Genomic DNA, 18447 nt, shown 5'->3' on the forward strand with positions numbered 1-18447 from the left:
GCTCTTTTCCCCTAGCAACCAGGGTGCATCTTTCCTGTGCCGGGTTTGCCTGAGATCAGGTGTTGCCTAGAAATTATTTTCCACAAATGCTATTTCCCAATAAGTGTGGGTGAATGTTAAAGAATACCCCCCCCCAAATGCAAAATGTGAATACTTTGCAAAGTTAGGGTTGGTACTGGAGAAAAACAGGGTTCTTGTGCCTTTAACAGCTATATGGCAGGTAGAAAACCCAGCAGGTCAAGCCTTTTCTAGTATGGAAATACAATTATGGGGAAAGTGTCACCATGACTACTCTCTAATTTTGTGTGACGCCATGCCCCCCTGGCAGCCATTCTGTGACTAATGCCCTATCAAAATTTGAAATGTACCCTCTGGTCCAAGAAGGTTGGTGACCCCTGAAATAAACCAATGCGTTAACAGGGGTTTTTAGATGGCCTGATCCCAGAGATTGCCTGAGACTGGTCTGCTAGTATTTGCTCTGACAGGATATAGACCACTAGTGAGTGCTAGTCCACTTAGATGTAAAAGGGACCTGTAACAGACATGCAAGCAACTGTTTGGGGCGATACTGCCTTGCCTCCAGCCTTCTCTATAAATCCTTGCAGTGCTTCCCTTGCTGGTGTTGCTTACAGTTTCATCATCATCATCTCACTTGAATGCACTCCTGGTTTTGAGGGCTTTGGGGCCAGTGGGTATTTTTATCTGGCAGGTGCGGCGTTGTTTGCTTGCTCTGCTGTGGAGCACCACGAGGAAGGGGAATGCACCCCCCTTCCTGTTACTTAGCATCCTCTTCTCTCCTGTTGCTCTCCGCCTTGTTTACCTGAGCCCTTCCGATTCCCCACAGGTGCGCAAGTACAAGAGCATGATCCTGGAAGACCTGGAGTCAGCCCTGTTGGAACACGCACCTGCGCCACAAGAGGTTAACTCCGAGCTGCCGCCTCTAACCATTGATGGGATTCCAGTCTCTGTGGACAAGATGACCCAGGTAAGCAATGAGAAAAGGTGGGAACTCAGAACAAGAAATAAGCGGAGCATTGAACGTCTCTGAACTGTTGATTTTTCCAGTGAAGAATCTCAGTCTCTCTCTCTTTGTCGCACGCAAAACCCCTTGGAGACACACTTAATTCTTTCTCTCCAGGGGAAATTGCAGTGACTCTGCTAAATGGTTCAAGATAAGGTGTTCCCATTGATGCTGCCTTTTCTACAGAGTGTGGGAGAATAGCTAGTGGTGATTACAGTGCCAAGGGCCTGGGCATGCTTAAGGCACTTTGCAGAGAAGTGTATTTATCAGCCTACCTGCTGTAGTGGTTAAGGTGCTGGACTATGACCTGGGAGGCCAGGGTTCGAATCCTCACACAGCCATGAAGCTCACTGGGTGACCTTGGGCCAGTCACTGCCTCTCAGCCTCAGAGGAAGGCAATGGGAAACCCCTCTGAATACAGCTTACCATGAAAACCCTATTCATATGGTCGCCATAAGTCGGGATTAACTTGAAGGCAATCCATTTCCATTTTTACCTGCCCCTGAGTGCCTGTTTGTACTGCTTGCTCAGAAGACCCGTGAAGGGTCATCGCTTTTGGGTAGGCCTTGTGATTTCTAAACATGAAGCACCAGATGCAGTTCTTGGAATGTTCAGCGATACGATCTCAGACTGTCAGAGTTTATTTATTTATTATTATTGCAATTTATATACCGCCCTTAGCAGAATAGCTCTCAGGGCGGTGAACCAACAAGATAAAATACAACATATCATAGTAAAAAATCACAAAAACATGTACAAACAAACAACAGAAAGCACAACAAAAACGAAATACAACACAAATTAAGAAGGATACATGTTAAAAGTAGAAAGATTAAGAAAATTAAAAGATTAAAATGCCTGGGAGCATAAAAAGGTCTTTACCTGGCGCCGGAGAGATAGAAGTGTAGGCGCCAGGCGTACCTCTTCGGGGAGGCTGTTCCACAACTCAGGGGCCACCACAGAAAAGGCCCTAGATCTAGTAACCACCCTCCGGGCTTCCCGATGAGCTGGTACCCGGAGGAGGGCCTTAGATTCTGAACGAAGTGAACGGGTAGGTTCATAGCAAGAGAGGCGTTCCACAAGGTATTGAGGTCCCACGCCGTGTTGGAAAAACCTTTAGCCAAGGTCTGTGCCGGATAGCGTAGATGGTTCTGGGATGGAAGCATTACTGGGATCTGGCAACCTAGGTCAGTTCCTTGGACTCATCTTGGCTATTTGCTAGGTGGAATTTTTGTGTTATGCCAACAACTGTGTCCAAGGAGCCTTTTAAGGTGACCTTTTTTTGTATTGGTGCTGTAGAAAGAGTGTTTAACTCTTTCCCCTCCAGCTCCCAGTAGTTCATAAGAACATAAGAAGAGCCTGCTGGATCAGGCCAGTGGCCCATCTAGTCCAGCATCCTGTTCTCACAGTGGCCAACCAGGTGCTTGGGGGAAGCCCGCAAGCAGGACCCAAGTGCAGGAACACTCTCCCCTCCTGAGGCTTCCGGCAACTGGTTTTCAGAAGCATGCTGCCTCTGACTAGGGTGGCAGAGCACAGCCATCATGGCTAGTAGCCATTGATAGCCCTGTCCTCCATGAATTTGTCTAATCTTCTTTTAAAGCCGTCCAAGCTGGTGGCCATTACTGCATCTTGTGGGAGCAAATTCCATAGTTTAACTATGCGCTGAGTAAAGAAGTACTTCCTTTTGTCTGTCCTGAATCTTCCAACATTCAGCTTCTTTGAATGTCCACGGGTTCTAGTATTATGAGAGAGGGAGAAGAACTTTTCTCTATCCACTTTCTCCATGCCATGCATAATTTTATACACTTCTATCATGTCTCCTCTGACCCGCCTTTTCTCTAAACTAAAAAGCCCCAAATGCTGCAACCTTTCCTCGTAAGGGAGTCGCTCCATCCCCTTGATCATTCTGGTTGCCCTCTTCTGAACCTTTTCCAACTCTATAATACCCTTTTTGAGATGAGGCGACCAGAACTGTACACAGTATTCCAAATGCGGCCGCACCATAGATTTATACAACGGCATTATGATATCGGCTGTTTTATTTTCAATACCTTTCCTAATTATCGCTAGTATGGAATTTGCCTTTTTCACAGCTGCCGCACACTGGGTCGACATTTTCATCGTGCTGTCCACTACAACCCTGAGGTCTCTCTCCTGGTCGGTCACCGCCAGTTCAGACCCCGTGAGCGTATATGTGAAATTAAGATTTTTTGCTCCAATATGCATAATTGTACACTTGTTTATATTGAATTGGATTTGCCATTTTTCCGCCCATTCACTCAGTTTGGAGAGGTCTTTTTGGAGCTCTTCGCAATCCCTTTTTGTTTTAACAACCCTGAACAATTTAGTGTCGTCAGCAAACTTGGCCACTTCACTGCTCACTCCTAATTCTAGGTCATTAATGAACAAGTTGAAAAGTACAGGTCATCTCATAATTTCTGTCTCCCCCCACCCCCACCCCATCTGTCTTTTTCCCCTGCTTTTACTGAATTGCAGCAAATTTATAAATTTATTTATTTATTACATTTGTGTACCACCCCATAGCCGAAGCTCTCTGGGCGGGTTACAACAATTAAAACATTAAGACAAATATACAAATTTAAAAACAGATTTTTAAAAAACAATTTAAAAACACATGCTAAAATGCCTGGGAGAAGAGGAAAGTCTTGACCTGGCACCGAAAAGAGAACAGTGTTGGCGCCAGGTGCACCTTGTCAAGGAGATCATTCCATAATTTGGGGGCCACCACTGAGAAGGCCCTCTCCCTTGTTGCCATCCTCCGAGAAATAAAAATCTGTGATGCCCCAGAAGGGGCAGTCTCTATGCTCGCTGGTCATAGCGAACTAAGGATGGCAGGGGAAAGAACATGAATGATAAAATGTAACATTAGTGTTAGTTTAAACGGTGTTGTACATCAGGAGTGGCAAACTGGGTCTGGCTAATGGGCCGGATCCTTATCTCCTCCTCCACCGACAGGACAAGCTTGACCAGTGGGTGTGCCTCCCACCTGTCAGTCACCTGACTTCACAGTGATATCAGGTGACAATTTTTGCACAGTGCTGGACATGGAAGCCCCAATGATCAGCTGATCATACATCAGGTGTAGGGCACGTGGGCGTGGTTTGGTCGAAACAGGAGATTCTCCACCACTGCTGTACATGTAACATAAGCCTATCAGATAACAAATGTTGCCTGTAACATAAGCAAAAGACCAATTGCTGCCTCAAAGAACTTAGAACGTGTTTTTCAAACCAGAGCTGGGTATGGTGAGAGATGGAAAGGAGAGAGAGAGGCAGTATTAGACAAATTCATGGAGGATAAGAGCTTCAGTGGCCACTACCTCTGATGACCATGCTCTCCCTCCACAGTCAGAGGCAGTATGCTTCCAAATACCAATTGCTGGAAACTGCAGGAGGGGAGAGTGCTGCTCTTGCGCTGAGGTCCTGCTTGTAGGCTTCCTATTGGGGCATCTGGTTGGCCACTGTGAGAACAGGATGCTGGACTAGATGGGCCCCCTTTGGCCTGATCCAGCAGCAGGGCTCTTATGTTAGAGGTGAGCCTAACGGGAGATGGATGAGAGTCAATGCAGATACACATACTTAAGTGTTTTTTGGGGAGCTAAGGACGGAGGGGTTTTGGACTGATGTTGGAAGGAAGGGGAGAAAGAGGTGGGGATGTTCTGGGAAGGAGCTCCAGACATACAGAGCAACGAGGGAGTGAAGACCTTTGGGTGGCTGAAGACAGCAGAAGTGGAGGAGTGACTGTCGTGAGCAGTGTTGGGGAGAGGTCAGGCTAGGAAGCTCTGTAAAGATAGTGGCAAGGAGGTTGGTCCTGGGTGTGGAAGCAGCTCATCATCCTGGATCATCTCACTCCTTATATATACCTAGTTGATCACTGCGCTCTCCAAGTGAGGGCCTCTTGCAGATATCATCTTGTCAGGAGATCCATTCTGCACAAGACAGGAAGCAGACCTTTAGTGTAGTGGCACCTACCCTTTTGAATTTCCTCTGCTTAAATATTAGACAGGCGCCATCTCTGTAATTCAGTGCCTACTGAAGACCTCCCCTTTTCAAAAAGCCTTTTAAGTAGAGACTTTATTCCCAGTCTGCGTCTGTGTTGGAATTGCTATTTAAGATGTTTCTAAAACTGTTTTTTAAAAGATGTTTTTAAGATGTTTTGTTTTAATAAGGTTTTAAAGATGTTTTGTTTTAGAGTGCTTTTAGTGTTTTTGTTTGCTGTCCTGGGCTCCTTCTGGGAGGAGGGCAGGATATAAATTTATTAAATAAATAATAAAAATAACAGCTTAAAAAAAAAAAAATTCCCGGAAGATAGGGATGGTGTTCAGTGCTGGTCCTACTCAGAGAAGACCCACTGAAGTTATAAGATATAACTTCATGTCTATTAATTATTAGAGCCAGTGTGGTGCAGTGGTTAGAGTGTCGGACTAGGACCTGAGAGACCAGGGTTCAAATCTCCACTAGGCCATGAAGCTCACTGGCTGACTTTGGGCTAGTCACTGTCTCTCAGCCTAACCTACTACAGTAGGGCCCCGCTTACTGGTGCTTCGCTTACCAGCGTTCCACTAATGCGGCGGCTTTCATTCCCGGTTTTAAAGCCGATTTTGCGGCATTTTTGCGTGACGCACCCCATTATACTCAATGAGGTTCCGCTTTATGGCGATTTCCGCTTTACGGCAGGGGTCCAGAACGGAACCTGCTGTATAAGCGGGGCACGCCTGTACATCTAAACCTAAAAACATCTACTTTTTAAGATGTTTTTAAAGCTTTTTTTATGATGTTTTTAAAGATGCTTTGTTTTAATACGTTTTAAAGTCTTTTGTTTTTAAGATGTTTTAGAGTGTTTTTTTAGTGTTTTTGTTTGCTGCCCTGGGCTCCTTCTGGAGGAAAGGCGGGATATAAATTTATTAATAAATGAATAAATAAATAGGTGGAATTCTAGCTGGCCACTTTTTTCTAGTCCATTTTGTCACCGGGAGTGGGTGGGCTGGGGGGCAATCAGGCTTCCCTTCTCACAATCTTCCACTACCCCAGCTATTCATGGTGCAGGACTTGTACTGTAAAATATAAGGAAGGGAACGTTTTCTGTTGGAGGAATTGTCCAGTAGTCCTGATACAACAGTTCACAATGGGCTGAATCACGTGTTCAGCACCAAGGGAATCGTTTGCTTGTTATAGATAAATTGGCACAAGTGTGTGCATGTTCTCTCTGTCACACATACTTCTGCAAAGCTACACTGTTTTTTTTGTTTTTATTAAGCGTATAGTAGGCTGGTTGGGATCTCTGAACACTCTAGTCAGGATCATTCATACCATGGTATTCCTGATCTCTGTGTATGGATGTGAAAGCTGGACAGTGAAAAAAGCGGACAAGAGAAAAATCAACTCATTTGAAAGGTGGTGTTGGAGGAGAGCTTTGTGCATACCATGGACTGCGAAAAAGACAAATAATTGGGTGTTAGAACAAATTAAACCAGAACTATCACTAGAACCTAAAATGATGAAACTGAGGTTATCATACTTTGGACACATCATGAGAAGACACGATTCACTAGAAAAGACAGTAATGCTGGGAAGAACAGAAGGGAGTAGAAAAAGAGGAAGGCCAAACAAGAGATGGATTGATTCCAGAAAGGAAGCCACAGACCTGAACTTGCAAGATCTGAACAGGGTGGTTCATGACAGATGCTCTTGGAGGTCACTGATTCGTAAGGTCGCCATAAGTCAAAATCGACTTGAAGGCACATAACAACAACAACAAGGCTGGTTGGGTGCTAGTGAGGAAGCCAACTTTCATGTTATCTGGTGGCATTCCTTACCAAACAGTTTTGAAATCCATTTTCCTGTAAACCAGAAGGGACATTTTGATTATATCCCTAAAATACAGACACTTACAATCCGACACATACTCAGCAAAGTTTTAACATTTGTTTCCAAGCAAGACAGATGCAACTGGCTGATAAATATGATGCTAATACTAGCTAAGATATCCAGCCTAAATATGTATCCAGGGTGACAATGTAGGCCTGTTGCCTGTGAAAAAGGTTCAGCTGGAGCATTTATAATGGTGCATTTTCCTGCTGTGGCTGCTGGATATGTTGCACTGTCACTGTGATGATGCCATGTGAGTGGAGAAACCTGAGTTCTAGGAGAGTCTGGACAGCTGTGGAAAAGCAGGTAAACTGAGGCTAAAGGTGACGTTGGGCCTTTAGTGCTGCACTTGGCTGGCACTCGTTGGCTTAGGGACCCATATAAGGCTTTTGGAACCAAAAGGCCTGATGAGACAATGATGATCTCCGTTCTTGTTATGGTGATAATTAAAGAGGTCCTCATGCCTGAGCAGGCCGAGATGCAGGGCTCCCGCTGATTGTCTCCCTGGTGGCTCCAGAGCCCTTAAGAAGTGCTTGCAATGGCTCAAAACTCAGCTCCCAAGGACCACTAATTAATCCATCTGGAAACAAGAAGTAGTACTTGGCAGTTGCAAAGCAGCATGATGCTGCTGTTTGACTCTAAAGTAAAACTCAACTTCACCTCTTGGACTGCAACAACTCTCCCTTTGCTGCTGTTACTGCCTTTGCTAGCCTGTTTCTCCTTGGAACATGAGACATTCATGCACTATGTTAAAAGCGATACGAAGCATGGCACGAGATCTTTGGGGATGTTTGAGGAAGCACCTGCTTTGCCATCCAGATAGCCCCAGGTCCAACCCCTGGCATCTCCAGTCGGATGGTCTCAAGGAAAGGAAGACCTCTGCTTGGAGAGCTGCTGCTAATCAGAGCTGATGTTAGTGGGCCAGGAAGACCAATGGGATAAGGCAGCTTCATATTTTCCTACAATCTTCAACTGCTGTCACATATGCTTAATGCTAATAATATTGGACCTTCGGACCAGTGTCATGTGTATCAGTGTACTTTGCTTTCTTTGGACCCCTAAGTTACCACCACTGTTTCAGATCACCTATTTCGAAGCTGCGCCCCCATTGTTTCACGGTTTACATTGTCCCCTTTCAGTCTACCAATGTACCTTCCCAAACTCATCCAAATTTCTTTTGAGGAAGGGCTAGATTAAAGTAAACAAATATATTCTAAACCAGCATTTGTTAAAAAATCTGGAAAATGCATCCATATTGTGTGACATTCCACATAGGTAGGAAGGGGAGTTTCATTTTTGATAATCCCGTGGACAAAAGGTTGCAAAGAAGGGAAAAGAAGCTGCCTCTCCCTATTGCGATGGGCCCTGCAGTTTTGATATTGTGCAGCTGGCCCTAGCACAACAGTGCTGTATCCGTGGTGTTTTTGGGCAAAGATATTTACTAGCCAGCTGGATCGCAGCTGCTTCTGAACTATACCTCTGTATATATTCACTCCGTGAACTTTAAGCCATTTGGCTTATCTCGGTATCACTCTTGTATTATGTTCGACTGTCTTCCGTTGCAACATTGCGAGAATCTGGCAACCGGCACAGAAATTGGACTTCTGGGAATCACAATTATTAATACTATTATTTTTAAAGCATTTTCAGGCCCTTGTGGGTGTACTATTGACAGAGCCTGCAAAAAAATCTGTATTTTTGCCTGAGAGGGCCTTCTTAGTGGTGGCCCCCAAATTATGGAACGATTTTCTTGGCGAGGTGCGCCTGGCGCCAACACTGTTACCTTTTTGGTGCCAGGTCAAGACTTTCCTCTTCTCCCAGGCATTTTAGCATGTGTTTTATATTGTTTTAAATTTTTAAATTGTGTGTTAAATTGTTTTTTAAAAGATGTAAAAGATGAGTCCCTCAAGGATCGGTATTGGGACCTGTACTTTTCAACTTGTTCATTAATGACCTAGAATTAGGAGTGAGCAGTGAAGTGGCCAAGTTTGCTGATGACACTAAATTGTTCAGGGTTGTTAAAACAAAAAGGGATTGTGAAGAGCTCCAAAAAGACCTCTCCAAACTGAGTGAATGGGTGGAAAAATGGCAAATGCAATTCAATATAAACAAGTGTAAAATTATGCATATTGGAGCAAAAAATCTTAATTTCACATATACGCTCACGGGGTCTGAACTGGCGGTGACCGACCAGGAGAGAGACCTCGGGGTTGTAGTGGACAGCACGATGAAAATGTCGACCCAGTGTGCGGCAGCTGTGAAAAAGGCAAATTCCATGCTAGCAATAATTAGGAAAGGTATTGAAAATAAAACAGCCGATATCATAATGCCGTTGTATAAATGTATGGTGCGGCCGCATTTGGAATACTGTGTACAGTTCTGGTCGCCTCATCTCAAAAAGGATATGATAGAGTTGGAAAAGGTTCAGAAGAGGGCAACCAGAATGATCAAGGGGATGGAGCGACTCCCTTACGAGGAAAGGTTGCAGCATTTGGGGCTTTTTAGTTTAGAGAAAAGGCGGGTCAGAGGAGACATGATAGAAGTGTATAAAATTATGCATGGCATTGAGAAAGTGGATAGAGAAAAGTTCTTCTCCCTCTCTCATAATGCTAGAACTCGTGGACATTCAAAGAAGCTGAACGTTGGAAGATTCAGGACAGACAAAAGGAAGTACTTCTTTACTCAGCGCATAGTTAAACTATGGAATTTGCTCCCACAAGATGCAGTAATGGCCACCAGCTTGGATGGCTTTAAAAGAAGATTAGACAAATTCATGGAGGACAGGGCTATCAATGGCTACTAGCCATGATGGCTGTGCTCTGCCACCCTAGTCAGAGGCAGCATGCTTCTGAAAACCAGTTGCCGGAAGCCTCAGGAGGGGAGAGTGTTCTTGCACTCGGGTCCTACTTGCGGGCTTCCCCCAGGCACCTGGTTGGCCACTGTGAGAACAGGATGCTGGACTAGATGGGCCACTGGCCTGATCCAGCAGGCTCTTCTTATGTTCTTATGTATCTTAAATTGTATTTGTTTTTGGTTACTGTAAACCGCCCAGAGAGCTTCAGCTATGGGGCAGTATACAAGTATAATAAATAAAATAAATAATAAATAATATTTCTCAAGCTGTGATCCTGACCTGCACATTTACACTCCTTTAACTACCTCTCACTTCACCTTCCTCCTTGTCCTGCATGCTTGCTCTTGTTTTGTTTTGATGGAGGCTTTTCTTTTTACAAAGTTTGCTAGACCAGAACATCATCTTCAAAGTAAAGCATGCAAATGAAGCGGCTATCCAATACAAGCATATTTGCATACATCGTAGCGATTGGCATAATTTGAATCTGACCTTTTTTTGGCACACACTATTAACAGAGCCTGGTGGTGTTTACATGTCCAATAGTCGTGGATGGATTACCTGGGCTTAGGGCATGTGCTTGTGTAAATGTGCAGCCTTCCACATGCATGCTCCCTCATCTACCCTGTTCACTTTTGGTTGCCTATATATGCTGTGGTCAAATTCTTGGGATATGTATACAGAATCGCTAGATGGCGCTATAGTGTCATTTGCATAGGTGCTGCATTCATTCATGGAACATACGACAACACCTTGACAACAGCCCATCCTTTATGTAATATCTGTGGTAGGGAGGAGAAACCATTCCAGTCCTGTGGGAGTATATTGCAGCTATTTCATCATATCGCTAAGGAAAGACAGAGCTCCTGTGAGAGGACCTTCAGCAGGATGGGGAATCTTAGGCCCGGGGTCCAAATACGCCCCTCCAGACCTCTCTATCTGTCGCTCCGGACTCTACCTGGTCATGTTCTCTGGCCAGGCCACACCCATCATTAGCTGTGCTCTGCATCCTTCTTCTGTGCTTTCCCCTGCCAGAATGTGTCCTCAAACTGTGATGATCCCTTTTGCTTGCCTGGGTGGAAAGATGTGCTTGAGTGCGTAGGAGTTTTTTACTTTTGTGTGTGTTCTTTTCACATAGTGGCCAACCAAATGGCCCAGTGGGAAGTCCCTAAGCAGGACCTGACTTACTCTCCCCACTTACAGTTCCCAGCAACTGGCATTCACAAGCAATCTGCCTCTGATAGTGGAGACAGAACATAGCCAAGATGGCTAGTAGCCACTGATAGCTGCCTCCTGCATGAATTTGTCTAATCCTCTTTTTAAACCATCCAAGTTAGTGGTCATCGCTACTTCTTGTGAGAGTGAATTCCATGGATTAATTATGCGCTTTGTGAAGAAGTCCTTTCTTTCATTTGTCCTGAATCTTCTAACATTCACCTTCATTGGATATTTTTTTCCCTATCTGCTTTCTCCACACCACAAATGATTTTATACACCTCTATCGTGACCCCGGCCTAACTCCCCTTTTTTTCTAAGCTCAAAAGCACCATGGGCCTGATATTGGGAGATTCATAAATGCATCATTGGACATAAAGTTTAGCAGGTATCCAGAATTGTGGGTGATTCTCACATCTGCAATACTTACTAATTGCCCTACTAACTGGGCTGCTACTGGAAGGAAGGGCAGGATATATATCTAATAAATAAATAATAAATACCTATGTTCAAGTAGAGCCTCAAGGCAAGATCTCTGTTCAGTTTAACTGACATGACTTGTGTAAATAAGATAAGCAGTTTGTGCCAAGAAGCTAACTTGACTGACAGGAAGAGTTTCCCAGGGGGAAACCTGATGCTGATTAATAAGCACATTAGAGAAGGGAAGCTTAACTAATGCCAAGCAAAAATATCCTCACAACTGTGATAGAAAAAGTGGCCTCTTCGTAAGTAAAACAATACATCATGCATTCCTTTTATGTGATATCTCAGATGTCAGTATCCAAAATCGCAGCCTTTCAGGATCACAGTGGTCATCTTTTTTTTTAATGTGCCTCGCATCCAGGACCAGACTGTATGTTGTTAAAATAAAATCCCAAGTCTCTTGGACAGCTGCAACTCCAAACTACTCCAGCTCTGAATTTTCAAAGAAAAAGCTGGTGGTAAAAGTCAGAATGTCTCATGTTCAGAACATCTCATGGTAACTGGCAATGCTGCCCTCGTGTAAATGTTGCCCCTGACTCAAGATGAAATCAGGAAAATTGCCTTGTGTTTTTCTGTGGAGCGGATCCAGTAATTCCTTTGCAACGTTGTATAATCTGTAATGAGCCAAGCTGCTTCTGTGGAGCTTTGGTTGCCAACTTTTTGTTTTATCTTATGCCACAGGCACAGCTACGGGCCTTCATCCCTGAAATGCTGAAATACTCAACGGGTCGTGGGAAGCCAGGCTGGGGAAAGGAGAGCTGCAAACCAGTTTGGTGGCCCGAAGATATCCCGTGGGCCAATGTCCGCAGTGACGTCCGGACAGAGGAGCAGAAGCAGAGGGTGTGTGTTGATGAATGTCCTCTTCCTTCAGCAAAGGGCTCTTCCTTGGTATGGCAAGTGGAAAGGCTTGGCTTATAGATATGTACTGGGGAGTCTGTGAAGTGGTTGTGGCAAATGGCTTAGATCAGGTAAGAACACAAGAGAATTGCCAGCCTAGCTCAGGCCAAAGGCGTGCCTAGCTTAGCTCTCTGTTTCCTGTGGGTTCACCCAGGTGCCCCAGGAGTTTGGAAGCCTGGCATTTATGCCATTAGCCTTCCCAGGTCGTAGTCACCAGCAATTGGTTCTAAGAGGCATACTATCTATGAACACAGTGGTGACATTCCTGGTCATCCTGTCGTGCAGCTATTAATAACCTGGGGTTGGAGTCAACCAAATCCTACTCAGAGTAGACCCATTGAAATTAATGAGCCTAAGCATTATATTATTTATCTCTTAAATTTATATCCTGCCCTTTCTCCCAGTAGGAGCCCAGGGCGACATACAAACAAGGTTCTCCCCCTCCCAATTTTATCTTCATAACAACCCTGTGAGGTAAATTAGGCTGAGACAGTGACTAGCCCAAGGTCACACTGGCTCTAATAAATAATAGATATGAAGTTATGTCTTACACGTTCAGTGGGTCTTCTCTGAGTAGGGCCAGCATTGAATACCACCCCTATCCTCCAGGATTTTTTTTTTAAAACTGCTTTTATTATTTATTTAATAAATTTATATCCCGCCCTTCCTCCCAGAAGGAGCCCAGGGTGGCAAACAAAAACACTAAAAGCACTCTAAAACATCTTAAAAACAAAATACTTTAAAACATATTAAAACAAAAATCTTTAAAAACATATTAAAAAACAAAACATCTTTAAAAATCAGTTTTAGAAACATCTTAAGAAGCAATTCCAACACAGACGCAGACTGGGATAAGGTCTCTACTTACAAGGCTTTTTGAAAAAGGGAGGTCTTCAGTAGGTGCCAAAAAGATAACAGAGACAACACCTTTCTAATATTTAAGGGGAGGGAATTCCAATATATTGGTACTGTTACGCCTGTGCCATCAGAACATCCTGTGGCAGTGAATTCTGCAGATTCTCCTTCAGCTTTCAACAGCAGGCTGGGTCTGCCCCATTTACTTAAGCTAGTCTTTCAAATCCTGGAAGGTGAAATCCAAACTACTTCTGGAAATGCAAAGAGCAGCAGTGGTATTATTACAGACTGGAGCCACTGTGAGTTCCCCTGCAAAATGTTCCCCTTCAGGCTGTTCCATTGTCCACATATTCTTTTTTTTTTTAATTTTGAGCCTTCCCCATCCAATAATCTGGTTTATAGGGCTCATCGGTAGATCAAATCACTGCATCCTTGAAGCTGCATGCATGTCCTTTTTAGGATTCTAGGATTACAATAATTTAAATTGAAAGGCTTCAGTTGCAACCTTTGATACCTTTAGTTAAGGGATATGTAGTGGAATCCTAATTATGTTTACTTAGAAGTAAGTCCCTCTGAGCATAATCAGACTTAGGCTGCAATCCTAACCTACTTAGCTGGGAGGAAGTCCCACTGAATTCAGTAGGACTTACAGATATGGTTAGGATTGCAGCCTTCCTCTCTAGTAAAAGTGGTATCTGACTAAATCATACATTAGTTGCGTGTTTAGGATTGCAGTAGGAGGACTAGAGGGGAATGCTGCCTGAACTCTTCTAGAGGCTTTCTGCGAATCAGTGGTAGATACAGACCTATTTATTTATTTGTATCAAAATTTCTAACCTGTCTTTCTGTGTCAGCTATAGAATCATAGAATAGTAGAGTTGGAAGGGGCCTATAAGGCCATCAAGTCCAACCCCCTACTCAATGCAGGAATCCAAATCAAAGCATTCCTGACAGGTGGCTGTCCAGCTGCCTCTTGAATGCCTCCAATGTCTGAGAGCCCACTACCTCTCTAGGGAATTGTGTCCATTGTCGTATGGCTCTAACAGTTAGGAAGTTTTTCCTGATGTTTGGTCAAAATCTGGCTTCCTGCAACTTGAGCCCATTAGTCTGTGTCCTGCACTCTGGGATGATCAAGAAGAGATCCCGGCCCTCCTCTGTGTGGCAGCCTTTCATGTACTTGAAGAGTGCTATCCTATCTCCCCTCAGTCTTCTCTTCTCCAGGCTAAACATGCCCAGTTCTTTCAGTCTCTCCTCATAGGGCTTAGTTTCCAGTCCCCTGATCATCCTTGTTGCCCTCCTCTGAACCCATTCCAGTTTGTCTGCATCCTTCTTGAAGTGCAGAGACCAGAACTGGACACAGTACTCAAGAGGAGGCCCAACAAGTGCTGAATAGAGGGGAACTAATACTTCATATTAATAATAATAATCAAGCTAGCTTCCAGCATTACAATAAGTTACTTTGAAATAACTATGGACCCCAATTTTATTTTCACAATCAATCATGAAGGCTAGAATCACCTTTTCACACAGCAACAAGCAGTGAAGGGGAGGGGGGGAATCTGCCCTGTTTGTCCCCCTAGCAGTACTTGCCAGAAGGTGGGGAAAATGTGAAAGGTTAGCTACATACGTACAGTGATTTTGGGAGGCCATCACTTGAGTATCGACTGATATGTTTTCATGATATAATGCCTTTGAAAACAAGTTACTGGGAATCTCAGGTGGAGAGAGCACTATCGTGCTCAGGTTCTATTTGTGGGTTTCCCACTGGGGTATCTAGCTGGCTACTGGGAAAACTGGGTGCTGGACTAGACGGACCTTTGGCCTGATCCAGCTGGGCTCTTCTTATGTTCTTAATCTTGCCCCGTTGGAAGTATTTTTCTGCTTTAAAAACTCTTTATGGAGTAAAATGTACCAGAGGAGCCATCTCTCATTCAGGGACATTACAGAGGCTGGTTATTACTGTATTTCTGCTGCTTCTATTTTTGTGACCAGATCTGATACCCCTGCATATGCCTTTTCTTTCTTTCTCTCTCCCTCCTCAGGTGTCTTGGACTCAGGCACTGCGGACTATTGTGAAGAACTGCTACAAACAGCATGGCCGTGAGGACCTGTTGTACGCTTTTGAGGATCAGCAGACACAGCCTGCAACAGCCACACACAGTATAGCACATCTGGTACCATCCCAAACAGTGGTCCAGACATTCAGCAATCCTGACGGCACAGTCTCTCTCATCCAGGTGAGCACCCACAGCAGTTAACTTCTCCCACAAAGAGGAACCAGGCCTCAAACTGGCCTAGAAGCTGTGCTTTCTGACCTGAACACCCATCCTGGATGTGTGGGAGCCAGTTGTGGCTCCTCAGTACTGAGCAAACCATATTCTCTGTGCGCTCAACAGTTATGAAACATGTAACTTTGGGGTTCAAGATCTGAACAGGGTGGTTCACGACAGATGCTCTTGGTGGTCACTGATTCATAGGGTCGCCATAAGTCATAATTGACTTGAAGGCACATAACAACTGTGGGGTTGAACTCAGGCAATTAGTTCTAGGCCTAATTGGTGAATTCCGATTCACATGAAGCCCTGAGTAATCTGAATCGCTGTCCAGAATATTGGTGGGTGTGTAGCTAACATGGAAATTACTCGTTTTTGGAACAGTATGTTTGAGTCAGAGTGAAGTCTTGGTCAGTTACATCATAGTCCTATGCAGATTTACTCAGACATCCATCCCACTAATCTCAATGGAATGTAACCTCCTAGGAAGCGTGCATGGGATTGCACTCTGACAGTGTTACAAATGACAGAGCTTTGCTCTTACACTGGCCTGGTTTACACAAGTATGTTTTACCATCACGGTGTAAACGTGTTGGCTGTCACCAAGAAGCTTGCACCTGCTTTGCTCCACCCTGGGCTTTTTAGGTCAGTGGAGGGTGGCAGCTAAGCAAGGCTAGGGCCATAGCGCAGCGCCAGAGCATCTGCTTTGCATGCAGAAGGTCCCAGGTTCAATCTCCAGGTAGGGCTGGGAGAGGCTTCCTGCCTAAAACCGTGGAGGGCACCTGCCAGTCAGTGTTGATAATACTGAGCTACAAGGACCAAAGGTCTGACTCCGTATAAGGCAGCTTCCCAAGGTTTGGCTTAGCATGTCATCCGAATCCAGGATCATGGTTAAGCTCTCCTTTGCTACAGATCATGGTTGAGGAGGGACTGTAACTTTGCTACAGATCTGTAACCAGATGACACGTGAAGCCAAACCTTGGCTTAGCTGCTGTGCCGAACTAAAAAGCCTGCGGCGGAGCAAAGTGGCTGCACTCTCCTCCTCAGGAGCCAGCACAGTATGTTTTTGCATTTGCACTAAGCCATTGTTCAGTTTGGTGTGAACTCAGTGCAAACTCGGCCAGTGAAGAGGATTAACCCAATCCAGAGAAAGTCATTCTTGCTTGATTTAAGTGGGACTTGGCTTACTCGTGACTAGCCTGCCTCATTGATTTCAGTCTTGCTTAAACATAATTAACTTTCTCTGGGATTTAGACCTATACATACTGTATGCTGTATAAGATGCATAGAGATCATTTGTGTTTTTTCCAACGTATTTTCTTTTTTTCTTAAAAAACGAATTTTAAAAAATAACCCACAGCCAGCTGCAGGGCTGAAACAAGCTATAAGTCTGAATGAATAGAGAGATACTGTGATTGGTAACTTAAGCCACATGATGTCAGAAGCAGCGGGCACCAAGGTGCATCTCATTGGTGGCATCTCATTGACAGTCATTTTGTGGTGGTATTTTGTAGGTTGGCACAGGAGCTACGGTGGCCACCTTGGCAGATGCCTCTGAATTGCCTACCACTGTCACAGTCGCACAAGTCAACTACTCTGCAGTAACTGACGGAGAGGTAAAGGGTGATGTTGGTTGTCAAGAATGTAATGACTCCTCCTTTACTTTAGCCCCATGCTTAGATACGTGACATCGCACATTTAAAACATCCCTGGTAGAACCCTCTCTGGCCATTTTTTTTGAAATTCCCAAGGAAGGAGTTTCCACAATCTCCCATGGTGGATTATAAAGTGGATGAACCACTAGGCAGCTAGGAAGTTTAGGGACAGGCCAGGTCCTCCCTCATATCCTGTGGGCCAACTTTGGAGCTGCCCACCTGTCAGTCACCAGATGTCATTATGATGTCAGCAGACAACATCAAAGGGACTTTCTCTCAGCACAAATTAACTGATGAATCCAAACTGCACCTGCAAATAAACCTTGAAGTTGCGCTGTCAGGCAAGGGTTTTGCAAGCACCAGCAATCAGCTGATCATTGCCACTTGCAGAGGCACAGGGCTTTGTGGGAGTGTTGATTGATGGTGCCTGTAAACCCTGATTTGTCATCAGGTGTAGGGCAGGTGGGCATGGCTTTGCAAAAATGACCTCTTGAGCCAAATTGCGAGGCCTGCCAGGCCTAACTAGGCCCACAGGCTGGAGGTATGTGGTGCCCTGAGTGAAAAATGGCTGTTGTGAGAGCTTTTTTTTTAAGTAGAAAAGTGATTGATACATTTTATAAAACAATTATATTTACGTTTCATCCACCTAGATACAGATTCATGAAAATAAAGAACTGTGGCTTTGCTGCCAAGGGAAATAGATTCAGCAGAGCACTTTTTTTGTCCATGTACAGATTTTGTACAGTGGCTGACAAATCAAATCTTTGCTTGAACGACTCTAAGCGCTTTACATATTTTATGAAGAACCAGACAAGCAGATCTATCAAAGACAGTTGTTTTCAGAACAGCTGGCCAAAGTGGTGTTTTGACTTTTGTCACCTAAGATCCCCTTTTCTGTTAAAAGTGATGTTTTGACTTTTGTCACCTAAGATCCCCTTTTCTGTTACTCTTGTTTAATCATGTCGATTGTTTTCTCAGCGCCATCATTGTACATGGTACTCTAGATTGATGGCTACGAGTAACAGATATGCAGAAAGATGGCTCCCTACCTCCAAGTGCTTACAGTCCATGTTAACACAGTACTAATTTCATCGTGGGGATGGTGGGAATCGGGGTTAAAGCACAGTCTACCCAAGGGTGACATCAGGTGTTCTGGGTGAGGCAAAGTGAGCAGCTGAGAAACTGAAAAACCCAGGCTGGGGAAACAACATTCCTAAAAGGTAGCGGTGGGATGGGGTGGGAAGAAAAGATCTTGAGCATTCCTCTAACCGAAGCTGGCAGCAGCTTTCTTGCCTGCCCCTTAGAGAGA

At 44.5% G+C, this 18447-nt stretch overlaps 1 protein-coding gene across 4 annotated transcripts in view; it reads left to right on the plus strand.

Moving 5' to 3' along the window:
• Positions 1-18447, plus strand: part of NRF1 (nuclear respiratory factor 1) — an 89665-nt gene that overhangs the window by 41436 nt on the left and 29782 nt on the right. For 3 of the 4 annotated variants that reach the window (XM_061638022.1, XM_061638021.1, XM_061638023.1), the window contains exons 5-8: positions 845-985; positions 12140-12346; positions 15253-15447; positions 16998-17099. In XM_061638022.1, coding sequence (XP_061494006.1) covers positions 845-985; positions 12140-12346; positions 15253-15447; positions 16998-17099 — 645 coding nt within the window. The remainder of the gene's footprint in view (positions 1-844; positions 986-12139; positions 12347-15252; positions 15448-16997; positions 17100-18447) is intronic. The other variant, XM_061638024.1, reaches the window with a different exon arrangement.

This window comes from Rhineura floridana, chromosome 8, assembly GCF_030035675.1.
Source record: "Rhineura floridana isolate rRhiFlo1 chromosome 8, rRhiFlo1.hap2, whole genome shotgun sequence".
NCBI lineage: Eukaryota > Metazoa > Chordata > Lepidosauria > Squamata > Rhineuridae > Rhineura > Rhineura floridana.